Below are 26324 nucleotides of genomic sequence, written 5' to 3' on the forward strand. Positions count from 1 at the left end.
CTGGGGACTAGCGGAGACTCAGCCAGCCCTCTGAAGCACAGCTGCTCCAAGTGTGGCCCCAGCAGAGCTGTAGTCCAGGAACTGTTGGCTACCAGTCTCCAGGAAGATAAGTACAGTAACTGAAGGTAAGCAGTGAGAAACACAGAGCAGCTTGGCATTGCCACTGGCAGCCAGGAGCAGGGTGTGTGGAATCATCGGGTTGACTGGGGGTACAGCCCATGTATGTGTCTGTGATGGGTTAGAAATGGAAACAAAACCAAAACACTTTGCTCTTCACCACAGTATTCTGAGAAGCACTATGTGGTCTAAAGCACACTTCCGACACAGAGGGGCTTGAACTAGTGGCTACAGTGGATTTTGAGCCCATATTTTACTGCACGTGATAAGATTAGATGCAGTAACTCATTGAAAACTGGTTCCTGAGACGCTGTGTAGCCTCCCAGGCATCTGCAACATCCAGGCCTTTCCCCTCCTAGGAACTGTACTGTGGTTCTTTGATTCTTCCCCCCTCCCCCGCCCCACCCAAGGAAATTGGACGATTATTAAACTAGCTGCCAACTCAACTCAGGGTAAGCCAACTTAGTAGCACAAAGGAAGAAAGCAGAGGAGAACCTTGGGGGTGCCGAGGACCCCTGGAACCTGGTTAGTTTACTGTTGGGTCAGACTGACTCTAGGTTACCAAGCCTGGAGAATAAATACGCAAATAGAAATCAACAGAATTTCAGCAAAAGAGAGTAAAGAATTAGGCTAAGGTGTTTTATGAATAAATGAATTCATTATAATCAGCATTTCCCTGCCCTGATTTGTAAAGTTACAGTCACCCTGGACCCCTTGGGCCTTGTTCCTGATTCCTTTACCAGACCCTATTTCAAATTACCTGAGAGCCAGCGGTTCAATTCCACCTTGATCTTTCTCACTTTTATGATCCTCTGTAAGCCAAAATCAGAAAGAAATGGTAAGAAATTAAACCAGTCCCACTTCCCACATTATAAATGCAAGAGCCTCTGTGGGTACAGAACGGTGACTCCTCTGTGTATGTCCAGGACATGTAGGAGAATTACTTGGGAAGGCTGCAGATTGTATCCTCAGAGGGAAGACCTGTAGGCTATCTTGAGCTCACCAGCAGACCTCCCCTGACCGGGTGATCAGCATCATGACTTCCTCTGCCCTAAATCAATGCAAAGAAGTTTAAAAGGCACTTGCCTAGCTTCTCTCTGGAACATTCCAGCTTCCAAGCCTGCCACAGACTACCAGATGCATGCTCTGTGTCCCATCACAGCATTCATGTAGAACCCACTCTTGCTCTGAGGAAATGACAAACCACCCTGTCCCACCTCTGCACCTGCCACCAGCATGTGGGATGGTTGGCCCCCAAGACTGACCCTGCCTTCGGGTACTCTCAGGAAATGTTTTCTCAGTAAAGAGCTCTAATAATAACCAATATTCCTAGCCCTTGCCCTGTGACATTCAATGTCCAAATCATGTCCAAAGGAAGGGTGCTTTACCCATATTGGGATTATATTCATGTATGACACCACGCAATGAACAAAGAAACAGACACTGAAAGGCTAAGCCATTGCCCAAAGCAAGTTAAGGGCGGCATCTAGGCCACCGCTTGGGTCTTGCAATTCTCAGGTCAGGCTCTTTTCACTCTGATGAGGTCCTCCGATCTCTTCTCCCTTTCTCGCCCTTAGCACTGGATGGACACAGCCTGCTTCCCTAAAGGTCACTTGCCATGAGCGCTCCAGTTTCTGCCACGGCAATCATGACCTCCCAACCCCGTGTTCCTCCTCAATGCTCCCCAGTCCTGATGCTGTAATGGCCTCAGGAAATGAAGTGGAAGCAGGCCATGCTGGAGGTGTGGTGGCCACCTGGGCCTGGGGCTGTGGGAGTCACCGAGTGTGTGCCAAAGCCCCGTGGCCAACTTACTGGTGCTGAGTTTGCTGGTAAGCCTCTCTGTCAGCTGGCTTCCCTGGGCGAGCTGCTCCCGGAAGCTCTGCCCCAGGTAGTAGTCAATGTCGTTGCTCCTAAGAAGGTCCTCAAAAGATTTTACTGTATCTTTTGCATGCTGGGTGAGAAGATAACAGATACCTCTCCCTTCTCGTATCTTCTGGCGTAGGTATGACAGCTCTCGGGCCTGATCCTGAATCAGGGAATCATATTTCCTAATACAGGAGACAAGAGGAAAAAGTAAGAATGAAAATGAGTGAATGTTAAATTATGGGCCTTCAGTAGAGATTTTCGTGAGAACATCTCTAAGGAGCTCCCCCACGCTGAATTCTGGCACAGAAACCAAAGAAGGTATTTAAGAGTAAATCCTACTCTAACACATGACATCAATTTAGTGTGCCATTGTTCTTACACTGTTTTATATATGTTAGTCAGACGTCCAGGAGAATCCTAAGTCCTGTGGAGGTAAATAGGGTGCCAAATTTTACATTCCTCACAGGACTAGTAGAATGTAGATTCACAGTTGATACTCAAGAAACACTAAATGTATTTACTGAGTAGACACTCAATAAACACAATAAATAAAAATAAATTCAGTGATTAGAATCACTTAATCCTGGGACACCTGGCTGGCTCAGTTGGAAGAGTACACGACTCTTGATGTCAGGGTCGGGAGTTCAAGCCGCATGTTGGGTGGAGAGATTATGTAAAATAAATAAATATATATACTTGCGGGGGGGGGGGGGAAGACTCACTTAATCCTAAGTCTAGATAGGCTCTTTAATGCCTTCTATTTGGAAGACCATCTATATTACTGTATTTTGCCAAGATGGCCATTACACAAGTTCCTGTGCCACACGATGTTTCGCAATGTGCCTTTGCCCCTTCTCTCATTAGCAGGTAGAAGCTGTTCTCCACCTCCTTAAATGTGGGCAAGCTCTGTGACCACTGTGACCGAGATAATGATGGAAGTGACACTGTGCCAAGAACAGGAGTAGCTCTTAATTGTCCTGGCAACATCTGCTTCCTGTCTGTTGGAAGCTAGCTGTCATGTAGAAGTAGAACTACCCTGAGACCACCATCCTATGAGAGGCCCATCCCAGGAAGAAAGACCCTGGAAGACAAGAAGCCATGGGGGGAAAGAGAAAAGCCAAGGAGCACCACATCTCCAGACACGAGAAGGAAGAAGCTATGTCCCAGCACCAGCCACCATCGGATGGCAGTCCCAGGAGAGACCCCCCCAAGCGAGAGCCATCCTGCCGAGCCCCGTCAATCCACATAAATTATTGTTTGAGGCCACTAAGCTTTTGGATGGTTTGATACTCAGTGCAGATAACAAGGACAGATACCCAGATAGAAGTCTACCCAGTGTTTTTCAACACAAAGTATCAGTAACAGTAACAGTTATGGTAAGTAGTACTGAGAGCTGAATGTATGTTAGGCAATTATAAGCACTTGTACTAATTCACTTAAATCCAATAACCACCCATTGAGATAGGTTCTCTTACTCTCCTCATTTAATAGGTAAGGAAAGAGGCCCAGAAAGTCTAAGTAAGTTGTACGGCTAGAAAGTGCCAGAGCTAGGATTCAGACCCAGGCAGTCTGGCTCCAGTCTTCCTGCTACACCACATATCCAGTCACTTTACTAATAGATTCCTGAGAGGAAATCCCAGAGACTGGTGTCTCCCAGCAGGGCCTACTGACCTTTCTTTGGATCTAGGCCTAGCATTTAAGTAGGCGCTCTTCTGATCGCCCTGATGGGTTCTCTCTTCTACTTGCCTGGGCTAGCCCACCTCCAACACAAATTGAGATGTCACCAACCAAATAAGGGTCCGAAGAGTGCCCCCCTTACCCAGGCCATGAGGCTGATCTCAGCTCCTCTGCCAGCTTCCCTTCCACTCCAGTTTTCGGGAGCTGGGCCTCCAGCTGGGACACTCTCTGGATCAGACTCTCCAGATCCTTTTTAGCCTGAAGCCCCGGGGGGTAGAAAGCCCCAGTGCCATCAGACAGCCACCCCTCATCCTCGTCAGTGACACTATGAGGTGAAGATCCCTCGAGGGTGCCAATGGCCTTCAGCTTTCGCGGTCTCTCCAGACTAGATGAATAGTCACTTGTAATCGAGAGGGACCGGACCCGGCTCTTGAGGTTTTGAATGATCTTGTTGGCATTCTGCAGTTGGGCCTTCAGGTCTCTGATGTCCTTATGTAGGATAGAGATGTCTTCTGACTTTCCAGATGCCTGGAACTCCTCCTGCTTCCCTCGAGGGCTCTCCAAGGGCTTCGTACCCGAGGGGCTGGCCACTGGTGAGCCCAGGCACCCCTCCACCAGGGCTGTTTCCCTGAGGCTGTCGTGCTCCTCACACTCTGAGAAAAGACAAAGACATCTTCCTGAATAAAGCTACGCCTCGCCTGCTGCCGTAGCTGGAGGTATCTTTGGTGCTGGGGATAGGAATTACTAGAGCAAAAGTTGAGGCGGTTACTTTATTCAGCCCTGTGCTTTACTAGCGTTCAAACATGGTATTTCCTATCCCCTCAACAGCCCTGCAGGTAAGGTACGGTCACCTTCTACTGCACTGAGTGTTTTCTCTTCTCTCCATTTCAGTTTGGTGGGTGTCCCTACAGTCAAAGTCCTTCTATGACAGAAAAACAGGTTTTTTAGCTTAGGGTTTGCCTATCTGCAAAAGCTCATCTGGTCTCTTCATTAAAAAGTCAGCCTTAGATGATCATCTGTTGGATAAAACTTTTCTTCTTTTAATTAACAGCAGTATGTTGAAAACTAATTAGAGACGTTCCAACTCACACTCAGCCTCATGTTGGACAAGAGTTCTCTGCCAGGCTTCCTGTGCCTCACTGGTCCTGGGTCCCCTTCAGTCTACAATACCCCCTCAGCCCTACTCCTCTTCAGGTGTGGGACTGGCCAGCAGCTCCCAGATGTGAAGGCCGACTCCAGGGAGGCCAGGTGAGCCCTGCCCTGGTGTTCCTACCGGGACTGGTGCTCTCCTCCCGCTCAGCCTCATTCTCACTTCGGCCGCAGGTCTCATAGCCCAGATCCTGGAGGTCCACCTGCACCTGCTTGCTGTCCTGCTTCACCAAGGATTCACCTGCTCAGGAAGAGACAGAGGGCGTCACAGAGGCTCTGAAGGTCCCACATACCCCCTCAACCTCAGTGGCACATGCCTTAGCCCTCAGGGGGCAGGGAGGTCAAAGTCAGAGTGGGATGGATGCTTCTTTGGACTCAAGTGGGAGAAGAGACCACCCACTCCAGGCAGGACTTCTTCCACCAGGATGAGCCCATGTTTGCCACTGATGATCTCACCTACAACAACTGAGGCTTTGTGGGGACCAGACATCTTTAAGTTGGGTATTATATATATTATCATCCCTAGAAGCCCCAGTGAAACTAGCAAGTGCTTTATCCACAGAGGCTCAGTAAATACGTGAATGGAGCTGAACTAATTTAGAGTCCTAAAACATCGAGATCCATACTGGTCTATAAGATAGCTACTAGCCACACGTGATTACTTCATTTTAAATTAACTAAAATTAAATAAAACTCCCAAGTTGAACTAGCCACATTTCATGTGCTTCATAAGCATTTCCATCACCGCAGGAAGTTCTATTCAAAAGCATGGATTCTAAACCAATGGTGAGGATGTATTTTTGAAGAATATGATTTGGTGCCAAGAGAAGGAGAGAAACCATCAGTATATGTTGAGAGACATAAAGCATTTTGCTGACTATACCAGAAATCAGCAAACCTAGATGTTAGCCCATTTCCTCCCTATATGCTCACTGCAAACTTGCTTTGTTCTTTATTCTTCTCTGCCAGGTGCAAAAACTGAAGTTAAATATCCATTTCCACAGTTCTGGGACCCTGGTCAGGATTAAATTTGTTTTGAGGCTGGGGAAGAAAAGGGAAGTGTGCAAAGCACGTAGCTTCTCAGGGAGAAGACAGACGCCCTGGTGATGGTGAACCTAAGACTTACTAAGCATGACTCTGTATTTCTCCAGCTGGTTGGCCTGGGCAAAGACCGTGGCTTCTGATATCAGCAGCTTCTCCTGGAGATCCTGATAGCGTTGTCTGCACTGAGCCAGCTGGGAGCGCAGGTGATTGGTGGATCCGGGAAGGCTAAATTCTGACTGAGGCCCAGGGTCTCGGGCCTGGGACCGGTTATCCAGCTGTGAAAAGAGCCAGCACAGGGACCAGGCAGTCACGGCCCCTTCCCCTTCTGAACCCTGTGGACTTTATCCATGGGTTTGTTAAGGCATTCCTCACGCCATTTGGTAGTGGCTTGCTTCCCAGCTCTGAGCTCCTGCAGAGCTAGGATAATGTTTTATTCATGTCTGTATCTACAGCACACAGTACAGTGCCAGTAGGGTCCACTGAGGAGCTCTCAGTAAACACTGGTTCAGTGGTTGAAAAGAGGGGGGTAGAAACCTCTCCTCATCTCTCCCTGTGCTCCTGCCCCACCTTTGTCCCCCCCTCCCCGAATCCTCTATATTCTCCATTTACTCAATACTCAGCAGAGCCCCTCCCCTTACGAGGCTCCCGATAGCCCTTCCTGTGGCTCAGGAACAGACACCTGGGATGAGCTGTGACAAAAATGGCAGTGATAAGGAGAGAGGTCATTACACACCACTTGTCTGGGCTGCCTTAACCCCCAGGCATCCCTATAAGCATCCCATTGAAATGATCTGTTTTGTGCCATCTTTCCTCACCGTACCAAGTACTTATGGGGCAGAGACCAGGGCTTGCTGCCTTCTGCCCAATGCCTGGTGTGTTATCTGGAAAATTAAGCGCTGAAGAAATATTTATGAAAAATTAGTTACCCAAGTAATATTTATGAGATAATGTTGTAAAAACTTTTCTAAAGGCTGAACGTGTGAGGACCATTATTACCACTACTTGGGGGGCAAAGGTGCCCTTGTCTCAGTCCCTTCTGACCCATGGGGGCAGAACTGTTACCTCCAGCCCTTCTCCACAGGTCTTTCATTCCATCTAATCCCACACTTACTTGGTGGCCATCCACGGCGAGGGCAGCCCCAAGGTCAAGGCTCTGGGGTCTGGGGCAGGGCCTTATGGTCACGTGCTCCTCTTCTTGGTGTTGGGGCTTCTCGGGAGAACAGACCAGCTCTGTGTTCATTCTGTCGATCTCCCGGGCCAGGGGCACAAGGAGCTCTGGACTAAGCTTATTATTCCCATCCTTGCTGCTCAGCACCAGCTGTTCTTTGAGGAGGTTGATGATGTTGTGAGCATTCTTCAGTTTTCCCTGGAGCTTTCTGAACTCAGCCTGAAGGCTATTCTCATTCAGACCGCCTCTGGCTACCACAGTTTCCACTGTCACCTCGCCCTTCTCCTTGTCTTCCTCAATCTCCCATCCATCAGACATTGCTTCTCCCATCTGCTCTTTCAGCTCTGCATTCTCAAGGCAAAGGCTCAGCATGGTGTTCCTGCAGGAAACACACACACACACAATGAGGGGCTGGCTCCGCTCTCGGCCTCAGTTCCTGTAGCCCCCATCTCGGTCCAGCAGAGACTCAGAGACACCCCAAAACAGGAAGCAACTTCAGAGACCAACAAGGGCTCCCTTATTTTATAGACAAGGAACCAAAACTCAGGAAGAGAGACTTGCCCACACCACCACAGCTACTTGGTGGCAACACAATCCCTAAAAATCTTGGACTCAACACACCTGGTCTAGTTGTCTTTACCCTGGTCATTCAGCCTCATTTTTTTTTTTTAAGATTTTATTTATTTGAGTTAGAGAGCGAGAGAGCACAAGTAGCGGCAGGCAGAGGGAGACGGAGGAGCAGGCAGGGAGCCCAACACAGGACTCGATCCCAGAACCCTGAGATCATGACCCGAGTCAAAGGCAGAGAAGCTCAACCGACTGAGCCACCCAGGTGCCCCCTCAACCTCATGTTCTAATTTTCAGTGGCCTCTGGAATAAACAAGGTACTTACAGTGTTAAGAAAAAAAAATAAGGAAGACCTTGCCTGGGACAAATTTATTATGGGTTCTACAATTCTATTAATTATCATTGGTCAGTTTTCAACCACTGGATGAGAAATTGGGACCTAGGAAAATAAGAAATAAATAATACCAATCAGAACTACAATCAAACGTACTTCTGTAATTATTTGCTTTATGTCTGGCTCTTATGATAGATGATCTTGATGAGGTCAGGGACTCCTTCTGCCCTGTTCACTCTGTATCCCCAGAGCCTTCACAGTGCCTACCACAAAAAACATCATATTTGTAGAAGAAATAAAATGGATAAACAACTAATTTTCACCAAGACATCCTAGACTCCATCCTTTCTTCACACCAAACCCTTCACCAGGGTTGGATGGAAGCGATTAAAAAAAAAAAAAACCATGGCTTTAACAAGGCCATTCATTTAAATAGGCAGTTCGCTTAACCTCTTTGAGCCTCGGTCTCCTTTTATATAAAATAAGGATAACCCGTACCTAGTGGAGTCACTGGATGCTTAAATGAAATTGCATATATGGTCGGTCAGCTCAGGGTCTGCAGCAGAGGATTTTATTCTGCTGTACCAGCTGCAGACCTGAAAAGTACTAACATCACAATCCTGTGAGGTGCTTGTTAAAAAAAAAAAAACTTTAGAGCTAAGGCCTATGGATCTACATTTTACTTAAGTTCTGCAGCTGATCCTTAAGCATGCTAAATTGAGAACTGCTGACTAGAAGAGGCAAGGGAAACTAGTAATTCACACCTGGAAGGATTAGCAGGTGGATATCTCCCTAGATTGGGTGTCTTAGAATCCTGAACTGGCTGGCTCAGTCAGTAGACCATGCGACTCTTGATCTTGAGGTTGTGAGTTCAAGCCCCACGCTGGGCACAGAGCTTGTTTAAAAACAACAACAACAACAACTTATGCTTTCACTTAAGTAGAATTTCACTTCAGTAGAAAGAAATATCATGGGGGTGCCTGGGTGACTCAGTCGGTTAAGCATCCGACTCTTGATTTCAGCTCAGGTCATGATCTCAGGGTTGTGAGATTGAGCCCCACATCAGGCTCCATGCCAGGCATGGAGCCTGCTTAAGATTCTCTCTCCCTCTCCTTCTACCCCTCCCCCTCCTTGCATGCACGCTCTCGCTCACTCTCTCTTAAAAAAAAAAAGAAAAAGAAATATCATGATAATTCAGAGTAAAAAAACCAGCATGAAGGATGATCACAAGAATATTTCCAAGATTGTTCGACAAAGTATATAGCATAGAAGAAAAGGCTTAGATATTAAAAATTGGGAGGCAGGGGTCTAGCCATAGACTAATATGCAACTTTGAGCAAGTTGCTAGAACTTTTTAGACTGGAGTTTCCTTGACTGTGAAATAAGGATTAGGCTACATGCCAAGGTCCTCTTCAGCGCTAATATTATTCTATGACTTGGGGACGTTTAAGTGGCACCGACTAGGCAGGGAAACAATAGGGCATGAATTAGAAATTGTACATTTGCATTGCTGTGTTCTAAAGGCCCAACAATGATTATGACTGTCAGGGATGAATGAATGAATGAACAGATTAGCCCTACATTATCAGCATGTTCTCCAAGCATCTTTTGAAAAAATGCCATTAAAAACAGAGTGGCCAGGGATGCCTGGGTGGCTCAGTTGGTTAACCGTCTGCCTTCGGCTAAGGTCATGATCCCAGGGTCCTGGGATTGAGCACCGCATCGGGCTCCCTGCTCCGCGGGAAGCCTGCTTCTCCCTCTCCCACCCCCCTGCTTGTGTTCCCTCTCTTGCTGTGTCTCTCTCTGTCAAACAAATCAATAAAATCTTTAAAAAAAACAAACACAGAGTGGCCAATCTAACCAATGAATCAGCTATATGCCACTTTTGTAAAGTTAACAAAACAGCAGAGATTATGAAAATCGCTATTCCATGATTTAGGGATTCATGCTGCTAAGAGAGAGCTGAGGGGAGACGAAGGGGCCCCTGTATAAATCCTCCTCCCTCATGGACTATTCTGGTTCCACATGCAGCAGTGAAGCATCATGGGTAGTAGGACATTCCAGTCAATGCAAAAGAGCAATACCTGGCATACATTTGGGAGATTTTCACTCATGACTACGCGGCTAATAATGGGCACTATTATACTGAATTAAGACCAGATTTAAATCATCTGAATGATCACCATTATCCAATATTATTGAGTTGTCTCTAAATAATTCGAACCATTAATGCATGGACCTTGGCATGTGGACCAAGAAGCCCTACAGCAGCACAAATGCCTTGGTTGCAGCGGGGTGACCTCCTTGGCTCTGGTGGCCTCTCAATGGGCAGGCTCTCCTCCTCTGGGCAGTGTCCTACCTGATGTGGGCCACAGAGGAGAATCCTGCTTCCTCAATTTGAGCCTTTAGCTCCTTCAGTTCCCCCTCAGCTCTCCTCTTCTCCTCTAAGTGCTGGTGGATCTCAGCCCTCAAGTGGAGCATTTCCTCCTGAAGACCTCTGTGACTGTCCCCTCCTGTTGAGGAAGGAGGGGGAAGACATGCATTCTGGGTCTCCACGGCTGCCAGGCTCTTCTCCAAGGCCACCTTGATGAGCTGAAAGAAAATCATAATTTAAAGAAGTTAGGTCATGAAAGAGGATCTGAGAGGAACATCAGATTGCAAAGGCAGCCTTTTTTTTTAAGATTTTATTTATTTATTTGACAGAGAGAGACACAGAGAGAGGGAACACAAGCAGGGGGAACAGCAGAGGGAGAGGGAAACGCAGGCTTCCCACCGAGCAGGGAGCCCGATGTGGGGCTCATCCCAGGACGCTGGGATCATGACCTGAGCCGAAGGCAGATGTTTAACGACTGAGCCACCCAGGCGCCCTGCAAAAGCAGCCTTTAATGGTAACAAAAAAGGCAGCCCTAAAATGAGCTTGCCCTAAGGACTTCCCCAGCCATAAGAGCCCTGGAGACTGGCCTGGGTGGGGAGGACACAAGAAAGCAGGGTGATTGCTGCCATGGGCAGGAAGAGCCGCATCCAGATGTGGGTGAGAAAAACACACAAGCACATCATAAATAAAAACCCAATGCAAACACATGATGTTTACACAGGACTGGAGAGTGTGGGTGCTGTGATTCTTCTCTTCCTGGGGGACAGAGTCCCCTGAGAGACTTCTTACAAGACAGGAAACTTCCTTGACGTCACAACATCCGAGTCCTTGACTACAAAGATCTCGGTTTGAGACACCAGCTCTCAAAGCATATGGCCAAGCCTGCACCTCAGGCCCTAAAAAGGAAGACTAAGATGGAAGGCACTCAGCTACAGGTAAAACAGCAGCTTAATTTCACCGGCAGCAGGAGAATCCCACCCTATAACTACAGAGAAGTTAAGTGAGGCCACCTGCCCACTTGTTGGTTATCATCCTTGTGCTGATGCCGCCAGGCCAACTCTCTCTACAAATCTCAGCACCCGAGAGGAAAAAAGGTGGAAATAACTTCCCAACATTTTTCTATGTTTTGTGGATACTCCTGAAGTTACTCTTCAGTGCGTCAACTCAAGCAGATCACGTAGCTTTTCCTCAAGGAGAGTTTTTTAAAGACTTTCTTATTGGGGCACCTGGGTGGCTCAGCCGTTAAGCGTCTGCCTTCGGCTCAGGTCGTGATCCCAGGGTCCTGGGATCAAGCCCTGCATCGGGCTCCCTCCTCAGCGGGAAACCTGCTTCTCCCTCTCCCACTCTCCCTGCTTGTGTTCCCTCTCTCACTGTCTCTCTCTCTCTGTCAAAATAAATAAATAAAATCTTTAAAAAAATAAAATAAAGACTTTCTTACAGTTCATCTTGGGTTCCTCTCCAGGTTCCCCCACACTTTTAAAAGTTTAGAAACCAAAACCTGGGTATGAGAACCCACTCAGTGTATGACTAAGTATTTTAGTGCAAGCATTTCTTGTCCATCCGTCCAATATTTATCTTAATACATCCCAATGCCACGTTGCTTCTTTCTCCTCTCCGTAACTGCACTTTGGGGTTCTACTTAGCTTCGGGTGCATTTTGATCTCCCAGCTTCCCACCTCTCTCCCACAGCTATTTCTGGCTCATGCGGTTTCTTCTATCTGTATTAATAGTGTGACTTGTACTTGTCGCTGGTAAATTCATTCTGGCTATCCAGAATCATTTCTCAATGATCCAAGTCCTCAAAATATTTTATGTGCATCTCCATAAATCAAGTAGTAGCCACTCAGTTGGGGATGATTTGTAGAATTAATTATATGCTTTATACCTTCATTCAGGTCACAAATACATTGAACAGAACAGGGCCCCAAGCAGCTTCAATGGATCAATGATCGAGAGAGCTGCTTGGCCTGGCACAAAGCCATAAACTTCTGCTTGTAACTGAGCATGGTGAGACCTAGGCTGTATGGGTAGAGTCAATTCACAGCATGGGTGCACCATATGTATGTGCCATGGCGTTTAGTAGAACAGCAGTTGAGGTTGCAAAGAAAGAGAATGAAGAAAGATGCATAGACACAGTTGCTCATTTCCCTGGCATTCCTAGGGTTCCGAGCCTGACATTTGTCTCCCTGGCTCTGCTGCCAGGTTCAGTTAGACTGGCCTATCTCCACATGTGCCACCAAGCACTTGGGACAAGATAAAGAAAGGGGGACTGGATAAAACCACTTTTGAAAATTTAGGACCTCAACCCTTCATTTTAACTATGTGATGCTACCTTTCTATATAAACCCTTTCCAACTAATTTAACTAAAATATACATTGCCAGGGTGCCTGGGTAGATCAGTCGGGTTAAGTGACTGTCTTCAGCTCAGGTCATGATCTCAGGGTCCTGGGATTGAGCCCCGCATCGGGCTCCCTGCTCAGCGGGGAGTCTGCTTCCCCCTCTGCCCCTGCTCGTGCTCTCTCTCTCTCAAATAAATAAATAAAACCTTTAAAAAAATAAATAAATAAACATTGCCATCAGCTTTGAATATGGGCACTTTATTCTTCTCTAAAACCTAAGTGTTCCTTCTCTTTAAAAATAACATCTCACGGGCGCCTGGGTGGCTCAGTCGTTAAGCGTCTGCCTTCGGCTCGGGTCATGATCCCAGGGTCTTGGGATCGAGTCCCACATCGGGCTCCCTGCTCGGCGGGAAGCCTGCTTCTCCCTCTCCCACTCCCCTGCTTGTGTTCCTGCTCTCGCTATGTCTCTGTCAAAAAAATAAATAAAATCTTTAAAAAAAAAAAAAAATAACATCTCACTTCGGGGCGCCTGGGTGGCTCAGTCGGTCAAGCATCTGCCTTTGGCTGAGGTCATGATCCCGGGGTCCTGGGATCGAGCCCCATATTGGGCTCCCAGCTCAGCAGGGAAGTCTGCTTGTCCCTCTCCCCCTACCCCTACCCCCTGCTCGTGCTCTCTCTCTCTCAAATAAAATCTAAAAAAAAAAAAAAATCTCACTTTAATGATGCCTATCTTTTTTTTTTTTTTTAAGTAGGCTCCACACCCAGCAAGGAGCCCAACATGGGGCCTGAACTCATGACCCCAAGATCAAGACCTGAGCTGAGATTAAGAGCTGGATGCCCAACTGACTGAGCCACCCAGGTGCCCCCGCTATACCTATCTATTTTTAAACTGCCTTCTGAATGTATGTTATCTTCCATTGATTTAAATATACCTAGTTTCTTTAAAAAGAAAAAATTAAGAACCACAGAATGTCAATGCCAGAAAGGGCCTGAAGGTACACCTGGTCTAATTTCCCACTTTAAAATTAGAAAATAGAGCTATGATTTGTTTCCAGGCTAATCTGGGTTCTGTGTCAAAGGGAGCTTACTTTAGGCTAACTTATCTTTAAAGTTGAAATGTAAATGCATGAAAAATGACTCAGAATCTAGCTTTTTAATCAGTTTTTCTTTCTCATCTATAGAAAGGTGATATTTCTATATTTTCCCCAAATAAAACCCCAGGGCTTTCAGTATGTGTGGTGGTAGTATGAATCCTTTAGGTCTCTTACAGGTTCCCTTACAAGGAATTATATCTCTTACAGGTTCCTCCCCACTGGTCATTTCCTAATTAATCTGTTCTATTGCTTCCATGGTATAATTAAACCTTTTTTGTGTGTGCTGGGTTTCCTTACAGAAATCTATGTGCACATCTGATCTCTTGTTTGAATCGAGTTGTTTTGTTTTTACCCTATGACATATGTCTCACAATGTAAATCAGTTCTCACATGAGTGAAGGGCATTAATGATTTTTTCTCAAGTTCTTCACACTAAGTCTGCTGACTTTTTTCTCCTTCATTGCATTGGAATCTTGATTCTTGATTAACTTTTTTCCACTGCACAAGTTCAAATGAAGAAAGGCAATGCTTGATTCATTTCACAGGCATTTCCTAGTTATTTATTACAGACCTTACATTTGCTCGAGAATGGGATTTTGTGGGAGATACCTGGGGAAAATCACCAACACAGCCAGACCTGAGACTTCCTGATGTGAGTGAGTCTAAAAATAAGGATGCAGCAACTTGCTTTGGCTAAAAGATAGCTCTTGCCTTAGAAGGAACACAAAGTGGGATTTGTTTGTTAGGGGAAGTCTGTGTATGCCTGAGGTAGGAAGGTAGCTTGGTGTTGAGTAAAGTTTACCTTCCAAGGACACAGCAAGGAGGAACTCAGAGCCTAATTCCCCGGAAACCAGCAAACACAGTTTTGAGAATCTAGACACAAAACAGTTATGGCAAAACAAGCTTTATTTATTTGGCAGCAGGAGAGTCACACCCTCAAACTCCAGAAAAGTTGAAGTGAATTTACAATGATTTCATACACCATGGTTCCTCCTACCCAAAACTGGAGACTGATTTTCAAGGAAAGGTGATGGAAAGAAAATGATGCTTTCCCAAGATAGTCTTCATCCAGCAGGTATATAAATTTGTCTATCATGAGTCAAGCCCTAATCCAAAGGTTAACTAATAATTAAGTAATCCTGCCAAGTAATAGGGCAGCCATTGCAAGGGAAATACACATGCCCCAATGTAAAGGTTTATTCCAGGGTTGAAATGACCTTCTCAGTATGTGGTCTGGTCATTTGCTCCATGCTAGGCTATAGGAAGGAATCTGCCTGTCTTCACATCTGTGTCTCTGGTTCACTTTTTCTGAAGCTAATCCTGTCCACAGCAGCAATAACCACCAGTGACCAGCTGACATCCCAATCTAACTCTTAGAGTGGACATTTGCTTATCTTGCAGATCCCTCTCTTCTCCCCAAAGCTCCTCAGTGACATTAAGGAGTGCAAGGCAGAGGGATCTGTCCGGAGAGGCAGCAGTATACATAATTAAAGTCATAAGCATTCGTTAGGAGGACTTAGAAGAAGCTGTTCAAGCAAAAGGAGAAGTGGAACTCATGCAAGAATTTAAGGGAGAAGTAAGGGTCAGGTATGGCTAGAGTAACAAAAAGGAGATCTTGGTAGAAGGTAAAGAAATGGTGTTGAGGACATGAGGTAGCCCCGACAACTAACTGCTCATGTCCTCAAGAGCCAAAGACTATGCCAAGTCCAGTGAGATTTGAGGAATGCTCAGGTAGGTTCTTTTTGTTGGTCTCCTCTTTTTCTTATACAGGAGATATAGAGGCAGACCCAGAAAGCCTCATTTTCCCAGCAGTTTTTCTAATAGCTCCAAGGAAGCTACCACTGGAAAAGCCCAGCTACTTCTGCAGAAGGATGGATACCAATGATCCACTCTCTCCTTAATAACTCAGAGACTCACAGGCACAGTCCATGTAGGAGATGTGATTGCTAAGTGTCACTATGCAAGGTGGAGACACATAGGAGGGCCAGTGAGTGCAATGGGATCACTGTCAGTGACTTAATCTCTGAGGTCCAGGATATTCAACTCTTGAGCTTTGGAACATGCTGGTTACACCTTCACTGATGGCTGGTGGGAACAGTGTTTCAGCCTTGGGTACCAAGTTCTGAAGTTTGATGGGGGCTTGCTCTTGAAAGTGTCACCTGCTGGTCACTGATGTGTCCCAACCTGGGTGGTCTGTCAGGTTGCCCAACAGACTTCTCTTTTGTGTAACGAGCTTTCACCAGACAGATCCCTGCTTTGGAAGCATTCCAATCCTCTTGGAGGTTCTCAGAGAACACTCTCCTGAAGCAGGTCTTAGGCCTGCCACCTCCCCAAGCAGCCCTCCGATGACTCCCTGTCTTCTGTGGTGTGTTTCAGATACAAAAACCCAAGAGGGGAACTGTCCATGGTCTTGTTGTAAGTAAACATTCTTCTGAAGCTATAGCTATAGATGGTGCATAGGGGCAAAGGTGGGGAGGAGGGGCGAGAGAGAGAGCAAAAAAAAAAAAAAAGAAAAAAAGTGGATTGGAGAGAAAAGTGGAGTGAGGATAGGGGTTGGCTGGCAAAGTGGCTGGGAAGCTCAGGGAGGGCAGAAGGAAGACTGGGAAGTGGTTTTTATAAAAAGATAGCTTCCTCCTCTAGGCTCACAAGGGCTGCAGGAGACCACCAGACCCCAAAGGGCTATGAGCCTTCCACCCTGGGAACCCAGAACCTGACTTGGACTTACTTGCTGGTGGCTATTGTGGGCAGCCTCCTCCTCGATGCTGTCCGTGAACTCGGTGCTAGCGTCTTCGGTATCGTCCCCTGCAGCTGCACCTGGAAGTGAGTCCAGAAGAGAAAGGTGATTCCCTTCACAGGTGACTTTCAGACAGCAGCTAAAATTACGCTTTTTGCCACCTGCCTCTGATTTCTTCCTTTCCCCATTGGCATGGCCCCCTAGCCAGCAGGGCTGAAGGCGGAACCAGTGTGCCAAATCTGTAGAAAAGCCTTATATCACTGGTACTTTCTTACTAATATTTAAACTTAAGCCTTAAAACATTCGTTGGCTTTGACTGCACAGACCTGCACCTAAGGAGCTGGCTGTTAGATAGAGTAGTTACCCCTCTCACCTATTTCCAGAAAGCCTGAACTATTTCCTGTCCTGCAAGTCCAGTTATGTAACAACTTTCTCTTTTGAAACATGAGCCCAACATGACTAACCTTTTCCCCACCCTCGAGTACTGAGAGGGTCCCTGATTTCCTGGGGATTAAGGGAGACCTGCTTTTCTCATACTTCTCCATCTCTGGGATCATAGGGTGAGTGTATCTCTGAGGAACACCCCTCTAGGGGCTCTGTGTCCTACAGAAGCTCAGGACTAGCCAAGACTCAAGGCACAGAATAGTTTGGGTGTTTCCTAATTCCTTCCTTTAACCTCCCCATCTCTCTCAAACTCTTGTTCAATGCCAACATCTTTTGCCTGAAGGGTGCCTCATACTTCTTTGTCCACATGAGTTTTAATACATTCTTTCATTCCTTAAAGATGGACACAGTCATCCGAGGGCACAAACATCTATGTCCTGCACTAAGGGAGGACAAATAGCTGCAGTTTGTGGTCTGGGCAAAGGTCTGAGACAGTGTTGACCAACAGAACTTTCTGCAATTCTATGTATGTGCTGCCCAATACAGTAGACACATGTGCTACTGAGCACTCGAAATGGGCTAGGATGATTGAGGAACTAAATTTTTTATTTAATTTAAATTAATTTAAATTTAAATTCAACTAGCCACACATGGCTCATGGCTACCATACTGGACAGAACAAAGCTAGGGCATTTCTTCCTCTCCACATACGTTTTGTTTTGTTTTTTTTTTTTAAGATTTTATTTATTTGATAGAGAGAGGCACAGCGAGAGAGGGAACACAAGCAGGGGGAGTGGGAGAGGGAGAAGCAGGCTTCTCGCCGAGCAGGGAGCCGGATGTGGGGCTCGATCCCAGGACGCTGGGATCATGACCTGAGCCGAAGGCAGACGCTTAACGACTGAGCCACCCAGGCACCCCCTCTCCACATCTGTTACAATAAAAAACTGTCCATCCAATTTTAGATTAAGACCCGTGGACCACATTACTGATTTCTTCTGAAAATGGAGGAATTTATGATGGTTAATTCGTTTTAACACCAACGAAAATCTACCATGACACTCCCCGGGTCTACAGAACAGGTCTTATAGAACCTGCCCAAGTTAGAGAAGCTTGAGATCTAGTTCTGACCCTGGCCTCAGCAACCAACCTATTAAAACTCCTCTTCTGACCACTGAGTAACTTGTGCCTGAAAGAGATTTATGGTTTGTCCAAGGTTACACAGCCAGTCCTGACAAGAGCTGTGCCAAGGAGTCAAGTCTTTGGACTTTCAGACAGAGGCAACTCACGGTTCCTTCTGGTGACAAATCAGATCTTTATCTTTGTTTCTTCCTCCAAGACCAAAGAACCTGCTCCTGAGCTCAGACATCCGTGGATGAATAATGAGCATCCACTATCCTCTCTGCAGATAAGGTGAAGAGGGGCAGATCACACCTTCATTCCATCTCTTGTTATCTGCAAGTTCATGCCAGAGTATTTGCAATGACCCAGGCCAACCTTATTAAAGTACTAAAAGGTAGTAAGCATGTTGCCCTAACAACTTACGACTCATTCCATGGATGTTGTATTAACTTTGGACCAAGTTCCTATGCCCTGTTCAATAAGGTCCTACCTACAAGGAGGTACCTACACCACTCAGCATTCTTAGAAATTCCCTGGCAGGCTGTGTACAATAGGGATTTCCAATACTTTTTCAAACCAGCCCCAGAACCATCTCATTCACAATACTGGTTGCAGAGAGATGGATAAACACACTCCCTAAGCTTTGACAACTCCCTGAAATCTAGGATGCTAATTCACTTGTGGACATCCGTATCTTACTATGCTTATTTTGGAAAATCTTTCCCTGTACAACAGTAGAGATCAGAATCTTTTATTTTTTCCTCGCAAAGAAAATGAATGTCCCACACAACGACAGATTAAGAAAACATAGTTTTCACATTGTTTCTCCCCTCAGCTTTGGGCTAGAGAATGATCCTGTGGTTGAAGAAAGTTCCACTGGATGAGCTGAACTCATCTCCGTTATCAGTCTTGGTGGCTTGTGTGACCATGCTGCCCCACATCCCCAGAGGATTCCTGTGCTAGGTTCCAGGAGTAAGGTAAGGGAGGATTGGAAAAAGTGCCTGCCACTGGTCTTGAAGGCTCTCATCTCACACGTACCGCCCTCCACTTACCTTTGTTTGCCTTTCTGATACCATGTCTGCATTTTTAGATAATGTTCTCTCTTTAAGTCACTCAGGGACACAATACCATGTGTTAAATGGGGGGTTAAATGGAAACAAATCGGGAGTTAAATGGAAACAAAGTAAGAATTCCCATTTCATCCCAACATTCTACTACATAGGTGTTTTGCTTTCCTTATTTATTTTTAGCTAGCTTAGTCTGCGGTCGTTCCTTCAGGGGAGCTTCAACAGGTGCTCAGCCTTTTACCAATGTGAATTAGAATGCTGGAGGCTGGGGTGGGGGGCGGTGGCTAGAATAAAGTTGAAAAAATTTTATAGAAAATATTGGAATGAATAAGTTATCCCACATAAAGCCCTGTAAGTTGACACTAGAGACCTGTTACCATTTTTTTTAAATCAATGACAATAAAATAATTTCTCTTTGCTGAGGGTATACCCTTTTCTAAGCTTTTACAAGGCAACAAAACCCCATCTTCCAAACTAACTTGTAATGTTCCAAATTTCTAGTTTAAAGGTACTATACTAAAACAAATAGGTACTATACTTTATACTGGTGAATCTACTGCTTATTACTTTAGATACTCTGAAAAGTAAGAGTCTGTCACTTCAAATTTAACTTTCTTCTCCAGGTTTTATCTCCAGGTTAAGTTTCACATGTTAGCCTAGAAATTTTATTAAAAAATTTTTATTTGAGGCTTTGATGGTGGTTCCCAAATTGTGGTTCTTGCAAATTTCTAGGCTCAGAGCCATATATAATATAGGTGGTGCCCCAAACTCCCTTTTAGATTTAGAGAATTACTTTCCACCAGCTATCTAACTTGATAAACTACACAGAAATAAAAGCCTCTAAAATACTGTAAATCCTTCCGTGAAAACTTAAGTGTTATGCACATGTATTCTTTTAATCGTTGAAACAAAAATGGATAGTTTTGTGGAGATTTTTAAATTGAGGATGGCATAATTATTAAGAACATGGACCCTGAAGCCCAATTGTTTAGGTTTGGTTTCTGCTTCTGTCATTAGTTATGTGACTTTAGGCAAGACACAACCTTTGTGTAATTGTTTCCTCACTTACTAAGTATGGTTAACAGTGATATCCACTCCATACAGTTGTTCCCTAGTGAACTTCAAAGGATTTGCTGCGTTTGAAGTGCTTAGAATGGTGCCTGGCATGCAGTGTATACTCAATAAATACTGCCTTTAAGCAATATTATTGTTGTTGGTAAACTGACACGGTCTATGGGCTGAAAAAAGGTGGCCACAGAACCTAAGTGCAATCTGCAGAGAAATTTTATACCTAATATTGTAACTGGATGATCTTGATTGCATCTATCTGCACTTCCTTACTTCTGAGTATCTGTTTCCCCCAACAGGAGGCTTGAAATGATACTTTTTGGTCTCTCTGCTTCACAGGACAGTTGAAAAAAACAGTTGTCAGTAAAGTAGGATGAATTCTTTTGAACAGGTGTTTTACAAATAGGATTCATCACTATTATAACTGCCTTAAAACTCCATCATGTATGAATAAGCCTTAGAGGAAAAGTCATATAGTGTTAATTCTTCAGTCATGAGCCCAAACTGGGTTACGACAAGACCCTTTTCCCTGAATGCCACTCTCTAGTCATTATTGTTTCCCCTTTAAGCTATTTATATTCAACCAACAGAAAAGGAGTGATATTTCCCACAGAGTTACTCAGAACATAGCAGGAGTCCTATTTGACTCATTTTGAAAGGGGATTCAAAGAATGAAAACTGTATAGCATGAGTTATCGTGTGGTGCCAAAAGCCCCCAGCTGGTCTTCCCCTCAGCACCAGGCTCTCGTACCAAATCCTCTGGGTCATCTCACTTTCACTCTTAGGCACCTGCCATGTGCTCATTATTACGAGAACTCTCACATGGTCGTGTCATGAACCAACTAAACTATCCCTGACTTAAATATTATGATGCTGTATGACAGAATCAAACAAAAAAGCTCTCCTGTCAAACTCTGCATCCATTCCCTTCTGGACCATAAAGGAACTTTAAGATTTCATATAGCTCTCCGTAAGCTTCTGCTAAGAAATAAAATTCTTCCACTGGACAGAAGGAAAGAAAACTGCTGTCTGCAGTCGAGCCCCTTTAGGATGTATTTTTGTCTTTGGATTGCAACATCTCTTAGGCAGCTTTCTAGCTTGTACTTTATTCAGAAAGCAATTTTCCAGGGACTTAAAGTTCTGTAATGTCAAGGAGTTCTTCCTGCTTGTGGCCTCTTTTTTTTTTTCCCCTTCAAAGAACACAAGCAGCAGGCCTTTCTTTCCAGGAACATTTACGGGAGGAGAACCACCCACCAGAACAACTGGCTCCTCAAATCTCCACACTGTTTGCTACTGCTCTCCCTCAACAAGGAGAACAAGAAAGAGTTATTAAGGTATAAGAGTTCCATTCACATTTCTGGAGGAAGTGTGATGCTGTTTCTTTAGTCTCACTTCCGTTGAGAGAAGAACAATCCAGGTTTCTTCCTCTTCCCTCCTCTAGTTAAACAAATTACAAAAGTATTCACTCAGGGGTGCCTGGGTGGCTCAGTCGGTTAAGCGCCTGCCTTCGGCTCAGGTCATGATCCCAGGGTCCTGGGATCGAGTCCCGCATTGGGCTCCCTGCTCAGCGGGGAGTCTGCTTGTCCCTCTCCCTTTGCCTGCAGCTCCCCCTGCTTGGGCTCTCTCTCTGAAATAAATAAACAAAAATCTTTAAATTAAAAAAAAAAAAAAAGCATTCACTCATTCCAGAGCCTTAACTTTGACTTGGATTTTTAGTACAATGATCAATAGACTGATTCTCCTATAAGGAAAACAAACAAACAAAGAAAAAGACATGAGCTTTCTCTACTTCTCTTCTCATCGGTCTTTTCAAGAATGAAACCAAGTGGTTACTGTTTGGCCTTTGATACTTTTATTGGATCAGTAACAATTTTTTGTGTCTCAACTAAAGCAGCTGAAATTCTAACACTGAGGTATTAAAAAGCACACTCTCCATTTCAGCACAAATGTTAACACAGTTTAACACAGCACAGTGCCATGAAGAAATGAATTTCCAGAGGAAAATATACAGCTTATTTTGGTGGGAAAATAGTCCTATAAATAATCTAATGCCAAGTTACTGGATCATTTAACATGTCACTTCCTTCATTTAAATTGTTATGAAATTGCTTTACTTTTTCTCGACAGCCCTAGGATCAAAATTTTAAGTGACAGAAGTAAAACTGCTTTTATTATCAAACTGAATACTTCATGGAAACAGAAATTCATGACTTATAGAAAATACTTGTACACACACATGCCTCTAAAGTGTACAGATTGAGATGTTGGTATTTTAGAGCAATGATTTTGATAATTGCAAAAGGAAGCACTATATACTCATGTTATATACTAAAAGCAAAGCTACATGCATGTGCTAGACAATTTTGAGTTTTTAAAGGGAACAAGAAAGCCGATTTAGTTCATCTACTTAACACCCCTATTCTTCATATTATTTTCTATTGAACATTTTCTTGCTGAACTTCCTATTTTATCCTTTCAGTTTTAGCAAAAGGAAAACAAATGCAAAAAGAATTAGTACATCACTTTGTAAGTTTAATCATTCTTTTTTGAAATCTGGTAAAATTCGTATTGTCAGCTTTACATGTTGTGTTTTCCTTCCACTTCTCACCCTCTACTGGAAACAAATTACAATGCAAATTTTTTATTTGGGAAATGCGTCCTGGCTCATGTAATTACATAGAAAGAAGTTGAGGACTTACCTTTTGTCAATACTCAAGACTACTTAAAAGCAACATGCCTGTCTTTTAATTATAATAAAGTTGTTTAACAAAGTTATTATTCTAAATGTCTAGTGAGAAGGTGTCTTAAATCCATATTCCAAAATGTTGTAAGACTCAAAAACGATTAACCTACAGAAACCACTCTGATGTATTGTCCCATTGACTCATTCCTTCTATTTTTTATTACCAGGTTGCCTCATATAAGCTTTGTATTCCTAGCTACTCTTTCTACAGTACTGATGGTTCTTCATGACCAAAGGGAGAAGAAAAGCGCTCTAAATTTTAACCTTAAAAGAGAGAAAATATTCTATATGCTCGGATCTCACAAGATGTTAGTTTCTGAAAAAGAAAGCTAATTTATTTATTCTACCTCTAATATCATTTTACAAGGCAAGATGGAAAGTGGACTGTCAGGGCATGGGTTACTACTATTTCTTCCTAGCTTCATGGGACGATTGTCACATTTCCCTGCAGACCTGTAGAATTACTACGGAGGCCTAGGTGAATAGGCAACTTGAGTTTTTCAGGGACATCAAATGTGGAGATCCTATGACTTTTTCATATAAAAAGGCCATGAGGGGCACCTGGGCAACTCGGTCGGTTGGGTGTCTGCCTTCAGCTCAGGTCATGATCCCATAGTCCTGGAATCAAGCCCCAAGTCGAGTCAGGCTTCCTGTTCGGTGGGGAGTCTGCTTCTCCCTCTCCCTCTCCCCGTGGCTTGTGCTCTCTCTCAAATAAAAATAAAATCTTAAAAAAAAAAAAAGACCATGAAACCAGAAAACAACAATTTTATCCTGACAGGAACTAGAGTTTGCTAATACTAGGTGCTCAAGGAAAGCAAAGGAACTGAAGTATTGTCCCTTTAAGGTTTACAGTCTAAAGGGAAGTGACTGTAGGTAGGTCAACTTTTATCCTTCAAAGAAAAGAGCAATGTTTGGTATAGTCTCATCTGCTTCTCCTTTCCCTAATCAGAGAACCCTAGATCAAACTGTTAGAGGCAGAACTAACATCAGTTTTCTTGAATTGTTTTCCATCTGTGAACCAAACTTCCCAGCACCAGATACCAAATTAGCATAAATTAGCATAAAAGTGAAAGGTCTTTTATGTGTATCTGTGCCAGAGGTCACTTAGGGATAAACTGTGCAAGTAGAATATACTAAAGAACCCTCCAGGAAACTTTGTGGCTAGGATCGAATAGCCTGTATAGGTCACAATTTTCTTAATCTTTATAGATCTTACTGTATATAATGATTTGACACATCTTTTTAAAAATATGAATAAAGAAGTAGAGGTGCCAAAAATACTGCTCTTGTCCACAGTGAATGAAGAGAAGTGGGTGTGGGAGAGGGGTGGGTGAGACTCAGGATAAGCACATACCTATCAAAGCAAAAGACTGACAATATTAAAATAGCCCAGTCGTCCCTTTTCAAAAAAAAAAATGATAACTTGGCTAAATAGCTAAGAAGAAAACACCAGAAAAACATTGACTTTTACTAGGCACTAATAATCGTCAGACTTCTGCAACAGAAAAGAGTTTAAGGGAAAGATCTATCAAAAGGACTTCCATTTCACTCATTAAATACATCTTCTTAGAGGCCCTTTTCAACTCTACAGCTCTAAGAACTATAGACTTCATCTCCCCTGACTCTTACAACCATTACTTTGTGTATTTGCTATTATTCAAAAAGGAAATGGATGTAAAAGCAAATCTATCAATATGGATTTTTCTCATTCTAAGTTCTATGCTTCTAATTAATCATGGCCTGGGTTTAATTCATTCATTTCAAGATTTTTTTTTTTTTTAATTCAAGCACAAGGTTCTACAAGCCCATGATGCTTTCTCTAAAATTATTATAAGGCTGAAAAATGCCCGACAAAGGTAGAATAATCCAGTAAGAGAAAGGGTCTGTGCTCCTGAAGACAGAATGGAATCATATTATATCGTGGTAAATAGAATTCTATGAATGATGTGTCCAATCATAGCATCATCTATCTGTGGGTTACAGAAAAAATTCATCAGTCGAGTTCTCTAATGAGATGCCAAATTATCACACAAAATTGTTAAACTAGCAAGCTCTCTCCAGGTAGCACTGTTTGCAAGCCTCATTCCAGATTTTAGTCACATCCATAGTATCAGGATCAACCTCTTAGTTTATCCTTTGCCACAAAAATCACTTAATTATCTAAAATGTTTCCCAAGGACCAATATTAAGGGTGATTAACTGTAGCACAAGTTGGTTTGTCTCTTCAGGATCCAAATCAGGAACAGAATTCACTTACTTTTTCCCCACTAATCTATTTTGATCATTTTTCAATAGGAAGTTAGGTTTCTCATTATTCATCCAGCTACCTTAATATTTCTAACACTTAGTAACAGTTCAAGATACCAAAGAGAAATTCCTACTCTTGGAGGATGATAGAAGCAGGAGTAGTAATTAGAAATTACTGTAATCACTAATAAGCCTTTAGAACCTAAGAATCACCCGTGGTTGAATCTTAACAGGACACTTAGAAAGCTTCCTTGGTCTGTTAGCAAAATTAAGGGAAAACACCTCCTAAATGCCTTGTAATCATATGACAGACTAGTCTTTGCTGGGTTGACATTTCTGTAAGTTCAATTACCCCCTCTTTCCTTCTAGAAAATTACAAAAATCTTTGTGCAGGGAAGGGTCTCTAACGACTGGAAGACTAAGAAAGTGGAGGGTTCTGCTTATACTTCCCATCCCCTTCCTTAAATGACTCCCCACCCCAAAGGCCATGAAAATTGGAAAGCATTTCATTAAGAGGAAGGCTTATGGCTATCAATCTTTTGCAAAATACTTCATCAGAAAAATCCCAGGGTGTTTCTCCAGTAGAACATTTTCTTCCCTGTCCACCTTGGTTTGACCGATGCTCTATCTGTTGTTACAGGCATGGCTAAGGTTACAGAAAGCTGGACAGAATTTAGAATGTAAGGCAACCCATGTCAACACATGAACGTGAAAGAAATTAAAGTATCATGTGAATAATGGAGGGAAAACAGAAAACTCATTGTGCTCCCCCTCGTTGAGAAAGAGTACTCAGTCACCTTTATGATGCTGGAAAGCCTCAATCCCTGTTCACCAAAGTCCATGTTTAAAACCTGCAATCTCAGCTTCTAATCTAGGAAATTTATAACCAGCAGAAATATGAAACCTCATGGTGTTGAACCCGCAAAGCTCCAAAGTAATCCTGATTACTTGTTATACTCTCGACATTGAAGCTAGCAGAAATACAATCTCCAGGGCCCCTTTCCTTAAACCTGTCATGCTGCCGTAACAAAGCACTAAGACAATGACCCAAACCTACGAACCCAGGTCTACGATCTTTCTTTCTAAACTATTCGAACACTTCAAAGCCTATTACTTATTTTAATGGAGTAATGTTTAAGCACTAAAACATGAAAAACATAGGACTCCATCTCATGCCACTACCAAATGAAAAACCAGAAGCAATACTTTGCTCTGGCTGCAATAAGCAATTT

The 26324-nt window shown here is 43.9% G+C and overlaps 1 protein-coding gene across 26 annotated transcripts in view; it reads right to left on the reverse strand.

Annotated features, from left to right (window-relative positions):
* Positions 1–26324, reverse strand: part of PDE4DIP (phosphodiesterase 4D interacting protein) — a 205597-nt gene that overhangs the window by 23840 nt on the left and 155433 nt on the right. For 25 of the 26 annotated variants that reach the window (XM_032420209.1, XM_032420203.1, XM_032420405.1 and 22 more), the window contains 8 exons: positions 16456–16544; positions 10282–10514; positions 6965–7400; positions 5936–6128; positions 4934–5050; positions 3803–4313; positions 1930–2165; positions 878–929 (listed from right to left, as the gene is read on the reverse strand). In XM_032420209.1, coding sequence (XP_032276100.1) covers positions 878–929; positions 1930–2165; positions 3803–4313; positions 4934–5050; positions 5936–6128; positions 6965–7400; positions 10282–10514; positions 16456–16544 — 1867 coding nt within the window. Of the gene's footprint in view, positions 1–877; positions 930–1929; positions 2166–3802; positions 4314–4933; positions 5051–5935; positions 6129–6964; positions 7401–10281; positions 10515–14302; positions 16174–16455; positions 16545–26324 lie in introns of those variants that run through there. The other variant, XM_032420369.1, reaches the window with a different exon arrangement.

The sequence above is a fragment of the Phoca vitulina genome, unplaced genomic scaffold, assembly GCF_004348235.1.
Source record: "Phoca vitulina isolate PV1807 unplaced genomic scaffold, GSC_HSeal_1.0 scaffold2, whole genome shotgun sequence".
Lineage (NCBI taxonomy): Eukaryota > Metazoa > Chordata > Mammalia > Carnivora > Phocidae > Phoca > Phoca vitulina.